This window comes from Mobula birostris, chromosome 1 (assembly GCF_030028105.1).
Source record: "Mobula birostris isolate sMobBir1 chromosome 1, sMobBir1.hap1, whole genome shotgun sequence".
In the NCBI taxonomy this organism is placed as follows: Eukaryota; Metazoa; Chordata; class Chondrichthyes; order Myliobatiformes; family Myliobatidae; genus Mobula; species Mobula birostris.
This window is the reverse complement of record NC_092370.1, coordinates 53,687,631-53,707,127: the sequence shown is the minus strand read 5'-3', so window position 1 is coordinate 53,707,127 and position 19,497 is coordinate 53,687,631. Positions and strand designations below refer to the sequence as shown.

At 42.2% G+C, this 19,497-nt stretch overlaps 1 protein-coding gene across 15 annotated transcripts in view; it reads left to right on the top strand.

Moving 5' to 3' along the window:
* The window catches only part of dtna (dystrobrevin, alpha), a 217,270-nt gene that overhangs the window by 121,636 nt on the left and 76,137 nt on the right, over positions 1 to 19,497 (top strand). For 9 of the 15 annotated variants that reach the window (XM_072255312.1, XM_072255323.1, XM_072255316.1 and 6 more), the window contains exons 10-12: positions 287 to 370; positions 10,572 to 10,649; positions 11,089 to 11,181. In XM_072255312.1, the coding sequence (XP_072111413.1) occupies positions 287 to 370; positions 10,572 to 10,649; positions 11,089 to 11,181 (255 nt within the window). The remainder of the gene's footprint in view (positions 1 to 286; positions 371 to 10,571; positions 10,650 to 11,088; positions 11,182 to 19,497) is intronic. The other 6 variants (XM_072255343.1, XM_072255332.1, XM_072255388.1 and 3 more) reach the window with 2 other exon arrangements.

Genomic DNA, 19,497 nt, shown 5'->3' with positions numbered 1-19,497 from the left:
GAAAAAAAACTTTATGAAAACTGGATACTCATTCAGTAGCATTTACAGACTATATTTTTAATAAATTTTTTATTCTTCAAAGGTACTTATTGAAATCAATTATAACATCTTCAAAACTTTACTGAGTTTTCAGAGTAGGAAATTATTAATGACAATTTGCAATACTAAACTAGTTTCGTTTTTAATTTCATTTTGCCTTCTAAAGATTGTATTTGGTGAGAGTATAATTAAGATATATTTTAGGTTCAGCTTGTTATAACAATAAACTATGTTTTTTATGCCATAGGCCTTCAAGACCTCCTCCTAACATGAATGACACAATGTTCTCTCATTCAGTTATAACCTCAGGAAGCCCCAGCCCAAACAAGAGGTAGGTCAGTCAATTCTGAGGAACTTTAAAAGGTAAGAACAAAGTAGAAAGTTAAAAATGTTGAATGTTAAGGCATGTATTGTTTGTCTTTATAATAAACACAGCAGCATTACACCTAATTGAAAATGTTGCATTTTAATTATATTCTTTAAATAGTTGCAGTCAAGCAGCAGCATAAATGGTCACTTACCTTTTCAGAGTAGAACTGATGTTTTTTGTTAAATAGTAGCAAAATTCTGGGGTAGGAAATGTAGGACATAAATGATGTCCTAGAATAACAAAAAAACAAAGTTTTTCACGCTCTAAAGAGACAAAACTAGTACTTGATCATAAGCAGCCATTTTGAATATGATTGAATACTTGCAAAGGTACTATTTTTGTTATTTGGGATCAGAAATAAGTAAGTATTGCAAGAGAATGATATTATTTTGCAAATTACTGAACTTTAAGTTGAAGATTGCATGGAAGTTGACTTAATTAAATGAATTTGACATAAGTCATTTTAAAGAGTATATAATTTCAAATTGAAGGAACTGTTAAACTCTTAATACTTTTCCAGCACTCTGCGTGATGCAAAGACCAACATTCTTACTATCTTTATCTATCTGCAATCATGGGCACAAAAGAATGCCTCATCAATTAAGTGTTTAAGTAGTTCCCACCTTTACATTTTCACAAAAATTTACCTTTTCCAAAATGCAAGTTCGGCTGTCGTGTTGCCTACAACATTGTATTAGTTACTTCCTTAATCCAATTACATTATTTGATCATAAGCAGTCACTAGCTGCCACTTTGAATATGATGTTCATGTGTGATGAAGTTTATCTTGTGTACCTCTTGGAATTTGAATTCTTTAGGATAGTTTGGGAAGATCATTTGTGCTAATGGTTTATTGTACTAAGCTTTTTCCATCTTGCCCTCTAATGCATGACATTTTTTTTTACTACTTTAACATAAATAAAACTTAAGATCATAGACAGTAAAGCCTGGATAGATTGAATGTGGAGACAATGTTTCGATCAGTAGGTTTGACTAGAATATGAGGGCACAGCCCCAGACTAAAGAAGTGTCCCTATAAAACCGAGATGAGTCCTCAACCAAACAATATTGAATCTGTGGTCTGTGTTGCTGCAGTGGACAGTGTAGGCCAATTTACTGGGTGTATTTAAGGCAGAAATTGATATGTTCTTAATTGGTAAGGGAGTTAAGACAGGAGAATGGGATTGGGAAAAATTCCACCACGATTGAATGGCAGAGCTGATGAGATGGGGCAAATGCTTTCATTCTGCTCTAATTTCTTCTGGTCTTTGTTTCCATTTAAGTTTTAGGTGTTTTGAGGTAACAGTGGATTTGCAAACTCTCACGCAAATGAGGTGGTTTGTGGATAGTTTGTAAAGTGATGTGTTCCTTGTGCTGCTTATACTGTGTACTCCCAGTGCATGACCTTGAGGTTTTCAAGACCATCCCAAATGCTTCTCCGTTTTAAGCAGTCATATTCCAAAAGCTTCTCCATTTTGTGCAATCATATTCCAAAGGCTTCCAGGACCCACCTTCCCAATCTCCAGCTATCTGCTTCTCTGAAACAGCCTTTTAGGCATCTCTTTGCCTTTGACATCTACAAATCCAGCTGACACCATTATAATCAAGAATTCTTTCCTTTGACCCTTCCAGCTCCATCGCCTTTTAACACAGTTTACAGACTACCTCATTTTACCAATATTTTTGTCACATCTCTAGACTCTGGCTTTAATTCACAATCTATTCAATTCTTAAAAGTTTCATTGCATTACAAAATTAAGGTAGTCATCTTTCATCATATTCTTAGTTATGGATCTTTTTGTTACACTGTTGAAGATTATAGATCTTACAAGGGACACACTGCAGTTAGATTATTAGAAACTCAACATAAATTGAAAAGTGACTTTGAACTCTGAACTTTAAATGAAGGGGAGGGAGGGAACGTCAACTCAGACCATGAGAGGCCTGCGTCAGGCATTTTCATGCCTTACAAGGCGCAGATTGGAAGTCTGTGTGAGGTACCACTCCTCGCACAGACACTAGAGCAATGTGTGATTAAGTGCCTTGCTCAAGACACAAACACGCTGCCATAGCTGAGACTCAAACTAGCGACCTTCAGATCACTAGATGAACGCCTTAACCACTTGGCCACGTGCCCAACACAATGAAACATGGCCAATAAGGGTAGAATGTAATAGATGCCACAAAAACTGACCATCTACAATTACTCCAGATTTGCTTGAGTTGTCAAATTGAATAAATGTTTTATGTTTCAGCTGGAGTCAGAACACATTTTAATATTTTTTAGTCTCAATTAACATTGATTAATGCATTTGGTTTTCCATTTTGTGTCATATATTTGAATGAAAATTTTATTTAACACATTTAAATTTCCAATAATAACTATAAATTTCAAAAGATGTTTTTTAAATAGATGTACATTGAACATTTGAAACTGTTTATTGAGAATGTACTGTCAGACTCGCAAGCCAAAGAAAATTATAATCATTCAAAGTTCAAAAGTTCAAAATACATTTATTATCAAAGTATGTGTACTCTATGTACATTTGAGATTTGTCTCCTCACAGACAGCCACAAAACAAAGAAACCCAATAGAACCCATTTAAAAAAAACGCCCAATGTGCAAAGAAAAAAAGAACAAATCATGGAAACAATAAAAAGTAAGCAAATAACATTCAGAATTAAGATTCGCGAAAGTAAGTTCACAGCCACAAAGCCAGTCACAGCCAATCCAGGAGCCCGTTAGTTGCAGGATGCCTCAGTTCAGTGCAAAAGTGAGGAAGCCTCGCCAAGCAGTAAGCTGAACACTGGCTTATCCGTTGCTCCCGGCCCTGACATCCTGACCTTTCCAATCTGGCCCAGTACTTAAACTGGCCGAACGTCCGCTCGTTCCTCACTCTGGGCCCTGGGACCTGGGCCCTGCCACCTCGGATGTGCCTCACCTCTGATCTGCCACTTTGAATCCGCTATAAGTCTTCTCCAGTAAAGGCCACACATTGGCTCGTTCCTCGCCCTTGGGGCTGGGCCCCACCACCTCAATTCAGCTCACGTGTGCCATGCCACAACCATCCTGCACCTTTGAAACTCCAGTTCACACCACAAAAATCCCAGGTCATACAGGCAGTTCAAAAGCTCAACTCCAAAAGGAAAGTTACGGGCTGGTGATTACAGTGATCGTTTTTCAGAAAATGTGTGATTAACAAAATAGTTTGTAGCTTTGCTTGCTGCCAGTAAGTCGTCGCTGTGTTTCACCAGCACCATCTTAAACCGGACTATTAAAAATGATCTTGCTACATATTTTATTACTAGTTGGCATTTCAACCATCTGTACCAATGATTAATATTTATTTTCTTTATTGCTTATACATTTCAGATACATAGGACATGCGTATTTTAACTGTTACTTGTTAGTTGGGGAGTTTGGTAGTTCCCAATTGTTTCTATGTCACAAGCTTATTGTGTCCTTCCCGGTTTATTGCACAAATTCTAGTAAGCCAAATTGTCATTTTTAAAAATAAAAACATAGATAATACTAGTGTGTAATATTTGAATAAAAATGTGCATGCAACATGATCAACTCAATCAAAAATTTGTATGGAAGTCAAAAGAAACCTCAGCACAAAGGAATTCATGTTTTCAGGCTTCTACTTTATTTCCTGCTAAATCTCTATTTATGTTTGGAAAATGTTATCTCTCCATCTACTCACGGCACACTCCTTCTGTGTCCAATTATTTGATCTTGGTGGCAAGGGAAATATTGCTTCTTTTGATCTAGAAATGTGTTTCCAAGTATCTGTATAGCTTTTTAAGATTTTAATTCTTGTGGGCATTCCACACTGTTAATAAAATCACAGTGCTATTTTGTACACATAATCCTGACAACCAAAACAAATGCATCAAACCTTGTTTAATATGATAAAGCATTAGTTCTTAGATAAGAGAAAATTTTATCTCAATTCTGAAACAAATGTAGTATTTTTGGTTCAGACATAATTCACAAAATTATTGCCCAGTATCATTTCCTTAATAAAGCATTCCCCTGACAGAGTGTCAGAAATGTTTTGTTTCGGAGATTAACAGTATGAAACCAATTTTTTTCAAAAAAAAAGTAGCATCAATCTATTTTCAGTGGATTCCAGTTAATTGAGACATATCAGGACCAGTATATTTTGTCCCATTTAAATGGCTGTCCTAATTAGCCAAAGTTTCATGGAAGTAGTTAAAAAGGTATAAAAATGATAAACTACTGTTTAACTCAGTAACAAATTATGAGGTGCCCAGGGAGAAGTAGCACCTCAGGTGGAAGGGCTTGTCATGACCATTCTAGGGCGGCTCACTCACCTTTGGTCTCCATCAGACACCCACTTCTCACATCTGGCTCCAAGTAGCTGTTTGCATGTGACAGCAGTCACACCATGGTACACCGCTTTGAGAGGCTGCTAAGCTAGGTGAGGGTGGCCAGCAGGCTTCATACCCCAGTGAAATAGGGACGTGCTTGTCTCAGCATGAAAAGTCAGCTCTAGCGGACTGGCAATTTGAGATCAGCAGCGAGTTCCAACAGAAAAGAAGGCAGTTCTGCAACACTTCGTGGATGGCAAAAGGCACAATAAGCCACAGAAGAAGACATGGTTATCTACTGCAACCAATGAAGACCCCAGTTGTGACAACTACTCATACCACTGGACCTGGACTTCCGTAGTTGAGAGATGGAACTGTCCCACTTCAAAGGCTTTTCCAGTTTAAAAACTCTCCCTCACAGGTTTCGCTGTCATTGTTGGATGCAATGGAAAACCAAGACGTTGTCCTATTCCTTAGATTGACTATTGTTACGTACCCCGTAACTGGGTTGCCAAACCAGCAGAAATGGATCACTCAGTTGGAGTCTGGATTACTAGAACTAAGAAAGTTTTATTAAAGAAACAAGCAACACAGTACTCTAATCAAAAGGATAATAAATGCAACAGTTCAGCAATGATAAACATACATGTACACAGAATTAAGATAACAGGATCAATCAAGCTCTATCGTTGTCTAGGGGTAAATGACCAGTTTCAAAGTGACGCAAAGTTCAGTTCAGTTCAGTTTGCAGTAATCGCTGCCGTGACGATGGACAGTGGGGGGAAGGAGAGAGAGAGCAAAACGAATGAATATTCAAGGCTTCCACACAGACCTTCGCAGTCAGCTTTCGGGCGAGTCCTTTGTGATGTCATCTGAGGTCACCGACCGTGACCCCTCCGTTTCCAGATACGATCGTTTCCCTGCGGTGAACCTGGCACCCAGGCAAGGGTGGACACACACCAGGTTCCCGCCGATCGTGCCTTTCCACCCTGTGCGTCTATGGCCCGGTACTTCCCACCGACTTGTGAGAGACGCACCACTTCCAGGGTCTTGTTACCTCGGGTGTCGTGTGCGTGTCCTGCCTTAGCGAACCTGTCCCTTTTTATCCCCCTGCTGGGGTATCGCCTGTCCATCACTTCAAACAGTTCAGGGTTCAAAGGGGGAGCCGATCTTGACAGCTCTCCTTCCTTCATTAACATCTCCAAATGCTGCTCCATTGTTTTCCTTATCTCTCTCTCTCCTGAAGACAGGTGGCAGACCAACTGTTGATTCCACTGGTGCCAGCACAGGACAGCTACGTCTTAATCTATGTGTATTCTTGTCACACTATAAATTAACAAAATTAGCACAGACACCTAGTTACAAAGGTATAAAAAAGACAAACTACTGTTTAACTGAGCAACAAATTATATATTTAAATGAAATACAGAACAAATTAGAACACTATCAATGCTCCTAACAGTAGTATAAAACAGTATTAGTTCCTAATAGTTATCGACCGAGGAATTTATCCAGTGTACGCTACTGTATTTTTTTGATTGCCTATAAGTGAACATAATCAGTGTAGACACCTATGCAGATCATGGACTGCCTTCATACAATACTTTTGACGAACGTATCCTCCAAATTTTCATTTTCATTGTAACATTCAAGATGATTGTCAATACCTTCAAATTTTTAGTGGTTCCTACTTGAAGTAGTGAACGCTCCCAGCCTTTTCTGGCGTGTCCAAGCCTGAGTGCTTGAAACTTTAGTGAGCAAAACAAAGGGAACCCTGGCTATTTTCTCAATTAGTTTTTTTAAGAGTTGTCTGAAATATAAAATAGCTGTTAGAGTGAAATTACACTGTCGTTACTGATCACAAGCCATTCAGCCCATAGTCCATGCTGCTGTCTGCAGGTTAGTCTAGTCAGCTTCATTCCCCACCTGTATCCTCAGAGCCCAGTGTTTATTTCACTCAGAAGCCTTTCTAATTCTCTGGTACTAGGAACTAATGGGAAAATTCACAGGATCACGAGAAGCTGCAGAGTGTTGTAGGCTTGGTCAGCTCCATCACTGACACAACCCTCCCCACTATTGAAGGCTTCTTCAAGAGGTAGTGCCTTGAGAAGGCAGCATCTGTCTTTGAAGACCCTCACCGTTCGTGACATGCCCTCTTCTCATTACTACCGTCAGGGAGAAGGTAGAGGAGGCTGAAGAGTAACACTCAATCATTTGGGAACAGCTTCTTCCCTTCCACTGTCAGATTTCTAAACAAGCCATGAACACGTTATTCCTTTTTTTTGCACTATTTACTTATTTTGTCATTTATAGTAATTTTCTATCTTTTCACTGTACTGCTGCAAAACAACAAGCTTTCACATATTATATAAAACTCATGAATCTGATTCTGCTTCTGAAAAATATACAAATGTGATAATTACCATCCATTGAAGTCACAGGTTTGCTGGATTTTTAAAAATTAGTGTGCTACCCTATTTTTGTTAATGTCCAATTATTTCATGAATAAAGGCTTTGTTGTGTATTTTAGAGGTATTTTATACTCTTCGTTGAGATGTTGGTCTGGATTTTGCAGGAGGAATGACAGAACAAATGTGATCACTGTAACTATGGAAGGAATAGAGAGCAGATTATGAGAGGCCTGGGTGATAGCATAGTGGTTAGCACAATGCTTTACTGCACCAGTGAACTGTATACTTTATACTTTATTATCGCCAAACAATTGATACTAGAACATACAATCATCACAGCGATATTTGGTTCTGTGCTTCCCACTCCCTGGATTACAAATCGATAGTAAATATTAAAAATTTAAATTATAAATCATAAATAGAAAATGGAAAGTAAGGTAGTGCAAAAAAAAACTGGCAGGTCCGGATATTTAGAGTGTACGGCCCAGATCCGGGTCAGGATCCGTTCAGCAGTCCTATCACAGTTGGAAAGAAGCTGTTCCCAAATCTGGCCGTACGAGTCTTCAGGCTCCTGAGCCTTCTCCCGGAGGGAAGAGGGGACGAAAAGTGTGTTGGCTGGGTGGGTCGTGTCCTTGATTATCCTGCAGTACTGTTCCAACAGCGTGCGGTGTAAAGTGAGTCCAAGGACGGAAGATTGGTTTGTGTGATGTGCTGCTCCGTGTTCACGATCTTCTGCAGCTTCTTCCAGTCTTGGACAGCACAACTTCCATACCAGGTTGTGATGCACCCCAGAAGAATGCTTTCTACGGTGCATCTATAAAAATTAGTGAGGGTTTTAGAGGACAGGCCAAATTTCTTTGGTTTTCTCAGGAAGTAAAGACACTGGTGGCCCTTCTTGGCAGTGGACTGTACTTGGTTGGACCAAGTCAGGTCATTTGTGATACTGACCCCGAGGAACTTAAAGCTTTTGACCTGTTCCACTTGTGCACCACCAATGGAGAATGGACGTGAAAGCACAGAGGAACATCTGGAGAAATTTCTGAAATGCTCGTTCGCTGCTGTCGTTACTGCGTGGTCGGGAATCTTTCAGAGGGTAGGCCTCAAAATCCCCGGCTTTGCCTGCTGTTGGCGACCGAGGTTGAGGTCGAATCGTTCGGACAGAGATAGCGCTCAGTACTCGGTGTCGGAGAGCTGGTCAGAGCTCGAAGTTTTCAGATGACTCAGAGTCGGACTGTGGTCGGCATGGCAGGGAGAGTTTTTCTTCCTTCTCCCATCTGCGTGAGATGTGGGACATTTGAGAGACCTTGCACTTTTACTGTGCTCGTGGACTTCTTCATCAAGTTATGGTATTGTTGCACTGTTGTAACTATATGTTATAATTATGTGTTTTTGTCAGTTTTTTCAGTCTTGGTCTGTCCTGTGTTTTGTGATACCACACCGGAGGAAATATTATATCATTTCTTAATGCATGCATTACTAAATTACAATAAAAGAGGACTTCGTGTCTTCATAATCTAAATTGGGTCATGTGGTCCGCTACTCCTTCTGAAGTCAACAACCAATTCCTTCTTCTTGCTGACGTTGAGGGATAGGTTATTGTCTTCACACTGTGCCACCAGGTTCTTAATTTCCTCTCTGTACTCAAACTGGGTTCAATTCCAGCCACTGTCTGTAAGGAGTTTCTACGTTCTCCTCATGACAGTGCAGGTTTCTTCTGGGTACGCCAGTTTCATCCCACAAATCAAAGACATACCGGTTGGTAGGTTAATTAGCCATGATTAAACTGAGGGATTGCTAGGAGGTGTGGCTCAAAGAGTCAGAAGGGCCTATTCAGTGCTATAGCTCAAATAAATAAATAAATAAAACGTGAATTCAGGTAATTGCTGTCTGAATTGGAGACACAAAAGCATGCAGGTGCTGAAATTGGGAGCAACAAACAATCTGTTGCAGAATCTCAGTGTGTCAGGCAGCATCTGTGGAAGAAAATAGACATTCGATATTTCAGGTTGAGATTTTTCGTCTGGTCCAGGTGAAGTGCATCAATTTTCAGTGCATTGTTCCTGATGGAATTGCTTTATTCTTCCATAAGCACCTTATTTTTAGACACAGCATTGTAGTTAATGTAAAGCATGAAGCCGGGATAGCCAGCATCAGGGACCCTCCAAAAAACATCTTGAAAAATCAGAGTGAGTTTCTTCAAATGTTAGTGTACTTTAATTATGTATTAAGTCTTAAAAACTACTAAACAACGTCTCTGTGTTGAAAATTAACTGGTAGGAGTGTCAATACTTTTTTTCTGATCTTACTATGTTTTGGAGATCTTTTCAAAGTTTCATTAAGACATTTATTTGTTCTTTTTGCTTTTATAATCTTAGATTTTTCTCCTTCTCTCTATTTCACATTTATTTTTTAATTAAATATTCTAACTTACACTTCCTGGTTTTGACTGCAGCTGTCTTCAGTCTGGTCGATTAAAACAACACTTGCTTGCTTTGCACTCAAGGGTTTTAGATCTCCTTTGGAAGATGTTATGCTGAAGTGGATCTTTAATGCTCTAAATGGTCAAGAAGTCACCAATGAAAAGTCTTTGCAGATGCAAGCTTAATAAATGCTATAGCTAACATCTGCACATTGGCTTTAACTTTAAAGTGTAGGGAGAAGTACAGATACTGCTGTTTACTATGAGCTTTGTACAGGAGATAATATTATTCAATGATGAATGTCTAAAGCTTACCCAGACCCCTCCAGAGTGATCAATATGTGTGGAAATCATCAGGGGGTATTTTTAGCTATTTTAACCAATCTCCCCATCCATTTATAGTTCAAACCAGTAAGAATTCAATTTCATTATTAATTCAAAATGATACAGAAAATACCAGTTTGAAACCTGCTTTGTGAAACAAACATTTTGGCTAGTGCTATTCAGTATGCAACAAGAAAGAATAGCTGTCACATGACTGGAGTTTGCAGCAAGGAGAACAGTGCACCAGGAAGAGCTTGAAGGAAAAGCCCAGCATAGGCTACTGCTTGAACAATTAATTGATTCATGACCTGTAATTGCAGAGAAACAGAAGAGGGTTTTCCAATTTACAAGTTCCTTCTATATTGCATTAGGCACTCATTTGCCAATAGAAGTTTACATGAGCACAGTGAACGTGTGCAACTATTTCCAGTAATAACTAATCATATTCTTCTACATTGCATTGAAGTTACAATTTTGTTGTTTCTTACTTTGATTTACCATATTTATTTTTTATTTCTGAAATATCCTTAGTCTTTCTGTGCAGTGTTAAATGAATTTAGCTTTTAGTTTATTTGCCCTATGTTTACATTCTATGTGCATTTCACAGTTTAACTTTAAACCTGTTTCCCCAGTATTGTTCTTTATTTATTACTCTTATCTCATTAAATAGCTTTCCTGATGAGATCAGTGAGGTAGAGCAGAACAAACAACTGGCTAGGGCTACTCCAGCTTTGCTGAAAGGCAAAGGGTGAGTATTAGAGTCTGACATGAGCTAATAACACTATAAAAATGTCAGATACCATGTTAACAACTGACATAAGTACATACATGTATTTTATGTTTCCAAGTATCCCACAGTAGAATGTAGTTTGATTTCAGTAGAAATATTTTTGCTCTAATTAATTTAGTATTAGAAAAATATGTATATATCCTCAGTTTCATATTAAGATGGGTCTGTACCTACAAGCAGATTTAGCTTTATTTAACCCCACCCCAATCACAGAGCTAATTAACAAACAAGTTTAGCAAATTATAGTTTAAATATCTTGAATCAGAACAATGAATTCTTTGTGCATAAGGAATTGTATGTTTCCATTTGATTTTGTTTTAAATTTCAAATATACCTTTTGCAATGTTTTCATTTTTTAATTTCTTAGGTTTCATTTTTTACATTTCCATCATTCTAGGATACAGTACAGCCTTGATATTGCTGATAGACTGGGTGATGAACATGTTCTGATTGGGCTATATATCAACCTCCTCCTGAACAATTCTTCACGGTTAGTTGAGGTTTCTTTTACCCAACTTAGAAATAATTATATTTGAAAGAACAGCCTTAACAATTGGTCATTTCATTGAAATGAGATTAACTAGGACACATAATGTGATTTATTTATTAAGTATTCATGAGGCTTTAAACCCTCACTTTCTGAAAACACAAAGGTAGATATTCAATAATAAGATAAAATACTAATTTAAAGGATGCAGTGTGTTGTATATTTTAACTACAGTACTACAGGAAAATCTATTGCAGCTCATTTCAATATTCCAAATAGTTAGTTTCATCACTGCCAGATGTCATCATAATCTGTCACATTTCCTATCAAGTGGGGTGAGAACATTGAACATAGAACAGTATACTGTGCTATTTAGCTGGTAATATTGTGCTGACCTATATAAACCTACTCCACAATCAATCTAACCCTTCTCTTTGACACAGCCACATTACCTTGCATTTTTCTTATGTACATGTGCCGAAGTAAAAGCGTTTTAAGCTTCCCTATTGTATCAGCCTTACCACCGCCCCCCCCAAGCATTACAAGCACATACCACTCACCTTAAAAAGATGTTCTCCTGTATCGGTCATTGCAGCTCTGGGAAAAAGGTGCTGGCTATCCACTCTATCCATACCTCTCATAATTTTATACACCCCTATCAAGTGGCCTCACTCTAAAGAGAAAAACCCAAGCTCACTCAACATTTCAAATTGTTCTGAAATAGACATTCTATCTCATTCTTAACTAAAATAATGATTATAACAACATTTGGAAAAGAAGGTGGATGAATAAAGGCTATTGCCAGAAATGAGAATAGTTTGCTCCCGATGAAGACTAAACTTCACCTGGATACGTGCACTACTTAGGGCAAAAAGGCATAAATCAATGTTAGAGTGTTCTGTAGCCTATGCAGGAACCTAAGCATGTATTTACCTCCAGTTAGCAGGATTTTTTTTTTATTTCAAAATATACTTTATTCAAAAATAAATATATACAATAAACCATTCAATAACTTTTCATCCTTTACATACGTTTCCATTATACTCAGTAAAATATCCGTGTTTATAGCCACCCACGTGGCACTCCAGTAGTTCAGCTTAGCATCTCATTGTTGAGGGGTATACTCCCCGCCCACCGACCCCTCCCACTCCCACGGGTGGAGAAAACCTATACTGTGGTCCTTCCCCACCGGGCCCTTGCGGTGGCTGCACCAAGTTTCAGTGTGTCCCTCAGCACGTACTCCTGCAGCCGAGAGTGTGCCAGTCGGCAGCATTCTCCCACGGACATACATCTCCATGTGCTGGTAGATGATCAAGTTTCGGGCTGACCAAAGAGTGTCTTTCACCGAGTTGATGATCTGCCAGCAGCACCGGATGTTGGTCTCCGTGTGCGTCCCCGGGAACAGCCCGTAGATCAGAGAGTCCTCTGTCACGCAGCTGCTGGGGATAAAACGTGACACTAGCCCGTCCATCCTCTTCCACACCCTCTTTGCGAACTGGCAGTGTGCAAAGAGGTGGGTCACAGACTCCTCCTCACTGCAGTCCTCCCGTGGGCAGTGGGGTGCGGGGACGACATTCCGGGCGTACAGGAGGGCTCTGACTGGGAGGGCCCCTCTCACCGCCAGCCAGGCGAGGTCTTGGTGCCTGTTGGTGAGATCTGGCGATGAGGCATTTTGCCAGATGAACTGGACAGTCTGCTCAGGGAACCACCCCACTGTGTCCATCACGTCCTTCTCCTGCAGTGCCTGCAGGACACTTCGTGCCGACCACTGCCTGATGGCCTTGTGGTCAAAGGCGTTCTCCTGGAAGAACTTTGCTACGTGGGACAGGTATGCCGGCAACGACCAGCTGACTGGGGCGTTGCGCGGGAGTGGGGCCAGACCCATCCTTCATAGCCAGGGCGACAGGTAGAACCTGGGCACATAGTGGTACCTGGTGCCCACATACCTAGGTTCTACACACAACCTGATGCAGCCACATACGAAGCTGGCCATCAGGGTGAGGGCGACATTGGGGACGTTCTTGCCCCCGTTGTCCAGGGACTTGTGCATGGCGGTCCGTCTCACCCGCTCCATCTTGGATCCCCAGACGAATCTGAAGACAGCCCGGGTGATTTCCGAGCTGTAGGAGCGGGGGACGGGCCAGACCTGCGCCAAGTACAGCAGCCCTGAGAGCACCTCACACCTGATGACCAGGTTCTTGCCCGTTATCGACAGGGAGCGCCCTCCCCACAGTCCCAGTTTCTGTTTCACCTTGGCAGTCCGCTCCTGCCAGTTCTTGTTGCACGCCTCAGCCCCTCCGAACCAGATCCCCAACACCTTCACGTGGTCAGGCCTGATGGTGAAGGGGACGCTGGATCGGTCGGGCCAGTTGCCAAAGAGCATAGCTTCGCTCTTTGTGCGGTTGACCCTGGCCCCCGACGCTAGCTCGAACTGTTCGCAGGTGCCAATCAACCTGCGAACTGACCTCGGATCAGAGCAGAAGACGGTGACGTCGTCCATGTACAGGGAGGTTTTCACTTGGGTCCCTCCACTGCCTGGCAGCGTCACCCCTCTTATGCCCTCATCCCTCCTGATGGCTTCCACAAAGGGTTCTATGCAGCAGACAAACAAGACAGGGGAGAGGGGGCAGCCCTGCCTGACTCCAGACCTGATGGGGAAGCTGTCTGTTTCCCACCCGTTGACCTGGACTGCACTACGGATGTCTGTGTAGAGCAGTCTGATCCAATTCCGGATTCCCTCCCCAAATCCCATTTTGGAGAGCACGTCTGCCATGTACGTGTGCGATATCCTGTCGAAGGCTTTCTCCTGGTCCAAGCTGACCAGGCAGGCGTCCACCCCCCTGTCCTGCACGTAGGCGATGGTGTCCCTCAGCAGCGCGAGGCTGTCTGAGATCTTCCTGCCCGGTACAGCACAGGTTTGGTCCGGGTGGATCACCTGTCCCAGAGCAGACTTGACCCTGTTGGCGATAGCCTTGGACAGGATCTTGTAGTCCACATTCAGGAGAGAGATGGGTCTCCAATTCCTAATGTCCTCCCTTTCCCCCTTCTGCTTGTAGATGAGGGTGATGATGCCCTTCCTCATGGACTCAGACATACTGCCGGCCAGAAGCATAGCGTTGTACACTTCCAGCAGGTCTGGGCCCATCCAGTTCCACAGAGCCGAGTACAACTCAGCCGGTAAGCCGTCGCTTCCGGGAGTCTTACCCGACCCAAAGGAACGGATGGAGCCTGTCAACTCGTCCAGGGTCAGTGGCTGATCCAGACTCTCCCGCTTGCCGTCGTCTAAGACCTGCGTGATAGACGACAGGAAGTTGCGGGAGGCTGTGGATTCTGTGGCCTTTTCCTCGTACAGACCGGCATAGAAGGACTTGCAGATCCTCAGTATGTCGGTCTGCGAGGACGCGACTGAGCCGTCCTCTTCCTTAAGGTTGTGGATCACAGAGCTCCCCCTGTGCACCTTTTGGAAGAAGAAGCGTGAGCACGTCTCGTCCTGCTCCACGGTTTGGACCCTTGATCGGAAGATGATCTTGGAGGATTCAGCGGCGAGGTGCTGGGCTTGCCGGTCCTTCACCTCTCGCAATTCCTCCCTGACATCCACCCCCTTCGACTGCAGAAGGAGAAGTTGCTGCAACTCTGTCTGGAGTTTACGCAGTTCCCTCTGCTCCTGCCTTGCCTTCTGAATACCCTTGCGGATGAAGAACCTCTTAATGTTCTCCTTGGTGGCTTCCCACCAGTGAACCGGGGAATCAAAGAAGGCTTTCAAGGTTCTCCAACCTGTGTACTCCCTCTCTAGTTCCTCGATGTTCTCTGGGGTCAGCAGCTTTACGTTCAGCTTCCACGTCCCCCTGCCTGCCTTCTGGTCCTCCCGTAAGCGACAGGTGGCTCTCAAGAGGCAGTGGTCAGAGAAGAACACCGGCGTGACGTCGGTGGACCTGACCGTGAGGGACTCAGATAGGAAGAGGAAGTCGATCCGGGAGCGGGCTGAGCCGTCCGATCGTGCCCAGGTGGCTTGCGGCTGTGCTCCACCTGTGGGGGTGCCAAAGGCGTCGCGCAGCTTGGCTGTCTTCACCATTTCCCTCAGGAGTCTAGAGGTACTGTCTAGCCTGCCGTCGGCACTGCCAGGTCCTCCAGCCGCATCAATGGTGCAGTTGAAGTCTCCGGCCAGAACGACCGGCTGGGTCGTCACCAGCAGCTGTGGGAGCTGCTCGAAGACGGCCAGCCGCTCGCTCCGCACGGGGGAGGCGTACATGTTGATCAGCCGGAGCGGAGTGCCCCGGTATTTGACATCTGCTACCAGGAGGCGCCCCGCAACCACCTCTTTAACTTGGGTGATTGAGAAGTTGCCTCCCCGCAGCAGAATCCCCAGGCCGGAAGCGCGACAATCGTTGCCCCCCGACCACACCGACAAACCTTTTTTCCACCACCGTGACCACCTCCGGTAGTTACGGAGGTGTGGTAGTCCACACTCCTGGAGGAAGGTCACATCGGCCTTTACAGTGTCCAGGTACTGGAGCGTGCTGACGCATCGCCCAGTACTCTTCAAACTTCGCACATTCAAGCACGCCAATTTAAGATCTGCCATCGTTGTAAGTCTTTTATTTTGGCTGCTCTCCGTCCTCACCCTTGCCATCCTGAGCCTTCATTCCCACCGCCTTTGTGAAGTTTTCCACCTCCTGTGGGCTCAGGTACTGCTGGTAGTACTCCTCCTCCTGTTAGCAGGATTGTCTCATATGAATTTGAGTGACATAAGATCATAAGACACAGTTGCAGAATTAGGCCATTCAGTCCATCACTTTCGCTCCACCATTTGATCATGGCTAATTTATTTTCCTTCTTGACTCTATTTATCTGCCTTCTTCTTGTAACCTTTGACGCCCTTATTAATCAGGAACCTATCAACTTCCACTGTAAATATACCCCATGATTTGGCCTCCACAATCCTCTGTGGCAATGAATTCCACATAGTCACCACACTTTGGCTTATGAAATTTCTTCTTATCTCTGTTATCAATGAACATCCTTATATTCTGAAGCTGTGCCTTCTGGTCCTGGACTTTTTTCCTATTGGAAAAATCCTCTACATATCCACTCTATCTAAGCCTTTTAATATTTGGGATATTTCAATGAGATCGTTCCTCATTCTTCTAAATTCCAGTGAGTATGGGCCCAGAGGCATCAAACATTTCATGTACATTAACCTTTTCATTTATCCTTTCATTCTTGAAAACATCCTCTGGACCCTCTCCTATACACATCCTTTCTTAGAAATGGAGTCCAGAACTGCTCATAGTACTTGGGATACAGTCTAACCAGTGCCTTATAAAGCCTCAACATTACACACTTCCCTGTATATCCTAGTCCTCTCTAAATGAATGTTAACATTACATTTGCCTTCCTTACTAGTGACTCAACCTGCAAATAAATTTTAGAAAATTTTGCATGAAGAATCCCAAGTCTGTTTGCACCTCCAATTCATGAATTTGCTCCCAATTTAGAAAATAGTCTACACCCTTATACCTTCTACCAAAGTGCATGACCAAACACTGTATTACATCTGCCGTTTCTTTGCCCATTCTCCTGATCTGTCCAAGTCCTTTCACCACACTACCTGCTCATCCAGCTATTTCTGTATCATCCGCAAAATGGACACAGGGCATCAATTTCATCATCTAGATTATTAACATTGACCCTTGTGGAGCACTGCTAGTTGCCAGCAGCCAACCAAAAAAGGCCTCCTTTATTTCCACTCTTTGCCTTGTGCCAGTTAGGCAATCTTTTCTCCATGCCAGTATCTTTTCTGTAATACCATTGACTCTCACTTGTCTCTTAGCAGCCTAATGTGCGGCATCTTGTCAAGGGCCTTTTGAAAATTCACGTAAATAATATCCACTGATTCTCCTTTGTTTGTCCATCCCATTTTCTCAAAAAATTTCAACAGATGTGTCAGGCAAGATTTCCCCTTAGGAAAACTATGCTGACTTCGATCTATTTTGTCATGTGACTCCACATACCCCAAACTCCCATCCTTAATAATGGACTCTAACATCTTGCCAACCACTGAAGTCATGTTAACTGACCTATAATTTTGCATCCTTTGTCTCCCTCTTAAAGAGTTGGGTGCAATTTTCCAGTCCTCTGGAACCATTACAGAATCTAGTGATTCTTGAAAAATCATTACTAATGCCTCCACAATCTCTTCAGCTACCTCTTTCAGAACCCTGGGTTATAGTTCATCTCGTCCAGGTGACTTATCTCTCTTCTATTTATCTACCATTTGGCTCATTACTGTCACAATCTTTGATAAGTTCTGAATCTCCTCGGTTGTGATTTATTATTTAGCTAAGCAAGTCCATGTCTGATGAGCACTTTTGCATGTATCATGCTACACACAACCTTAACATATTTCCATCTATGATTTACATAAGCCAAACAATCCTTTCTTCTTACCTATATTTGCCTCCTTTCTCTCCTGTTCCTTTTCTCTGTTTCATTGCTGTATATTTTATTGTCATACTCTCTGTTTCCTGGATTCTCATTGGACTTCTCCTTTCTTTGTCAATATCATAATGTCCTTTCTGTTTGCTTAAGCTATTGTCTTTCTGATCCTTATTTCCCTGTAATCATTACTGGCACTTATATTTGTCTTCTTTGGGCTTGAGAAGATGACATATGGCATGATGAAATCAGGGTAGACACTCAGGCAATGTTGATGTAATACATAGGTATGAGTTTTGAAAGGCAGGGGTGATCTAACTGAGGCTACAAAAAAATTTCAAGTAAAAGTGCTTGTTCAGCCATGTGGTATTTCCACCAATGAGTGAAGCCTCCATCGGTCAGGGCTGACCATAGATGTTGCCTCTAGTTGTCTAGATATGCAAGCCTGGGCAGTACAATATGGAGAGCAAGCTCTTGCCCATATAGCAGACTCCCCCTCTCCATGCGTCTGATGGACCCAAAGGAACAGCAGAAACCGGTACAGTTTGGTACCAGTGATGTCACAGGAGTTGCCAGTTAGCGTTGAACTCAACGTAGGACTGCCTTAGGGATCTTAGCTTTGGATTTTTCCCTTGGGGTTTACTCCCTAAGCCTTCCCCATGAGTAGGTAGAGCTGCAAGCCAGTGGACCAGTGAAGTTTGAGATCAAAGTTTTTCTTCCAGATGAGCTGCTAGTCATGGCTGACAAACCTCACTGCCCAAGGCCCAGAGGCCCAGTCTATCATTGGAAAGATACAACTGTAGAACAGCAAGATGGTTAACTTACTTTACAGTTTAAAATTCCCATCCAAGATTAATAGAGACAACACAACAACCAAGCAACAGTGCAAAATATTAATGACATAAGTCAAGTCTTAAGGCTTTTATTCTATAACCAGGCCTGTGATATTACCTGAAGATTAAAATGTAATTTTGTCCTTTGATTTTTATATTATATTTGATGAAATAGTTGACAATGTAGGGAAACTGATACTTGCTTGGAGCATGTCAGGTGATATTGAAATGTACAGATTCTTACAAGGTTGGGCAGGATGGATGCAGAGCTGTTGCTTTCCTTGGTCGGAATGGTTGGGGAGGGGTGGGACGTCTGCAGGCAGTGTTAGAAATCCCAAGGTTAGTGATCATCTATTCAAAACCTAAATGAGAAAATATTTCTTCACCAATAGGGGACAGATTTTTTGGATTTCTCTGCCAAAGTTGTTCAGTGGTTGAGTATATTCAAGGAAAAAATTGACAGATGTTTAGACGTTAAGAAACATCAGGAGATTGTGCATAAATTAGTGCTGAGATGCAATACCAGCCATGATCTTATTGATTGTTGGAAAAGGCACAGACAGAAAAAATAACCTCCTCACTTTATGTATCTTATACAAGAGATAAATAAAATAATTAGCAATAATAACAAAGCAGTGAAGCATAATTATTGTGTAATTGACACAGATGGTTTCCATAATAAGTACAAACATTAACAGACACTGTTCTTATAACTCTGTTAATCTGGCAGTCTCAAGACTTTGATGATACTGGGCTTGCAGATTTTTCCATACACTTCAACCAGAAGGATCATCTTGTTTCCGGCAAAAGGGATAATCTTCATCTTATTCCCTCTTGCTGGACACAAGCAAGTATTACTGTTACAATATGCATTGCTACAAGCTTCTCATAGCACAGGCATATTGCCTTTCAAGTGCCTTAGGTGAACTGAGGCTTTCTACATGTATCATTAGGGTGTGAACAGAGACACCACATCACATAAGGGAATGCCAATTGTCCTGGCAGGAGTCACACTTCCCTCATTCAGTTATGGTTCTGTGACAGGTCAAAG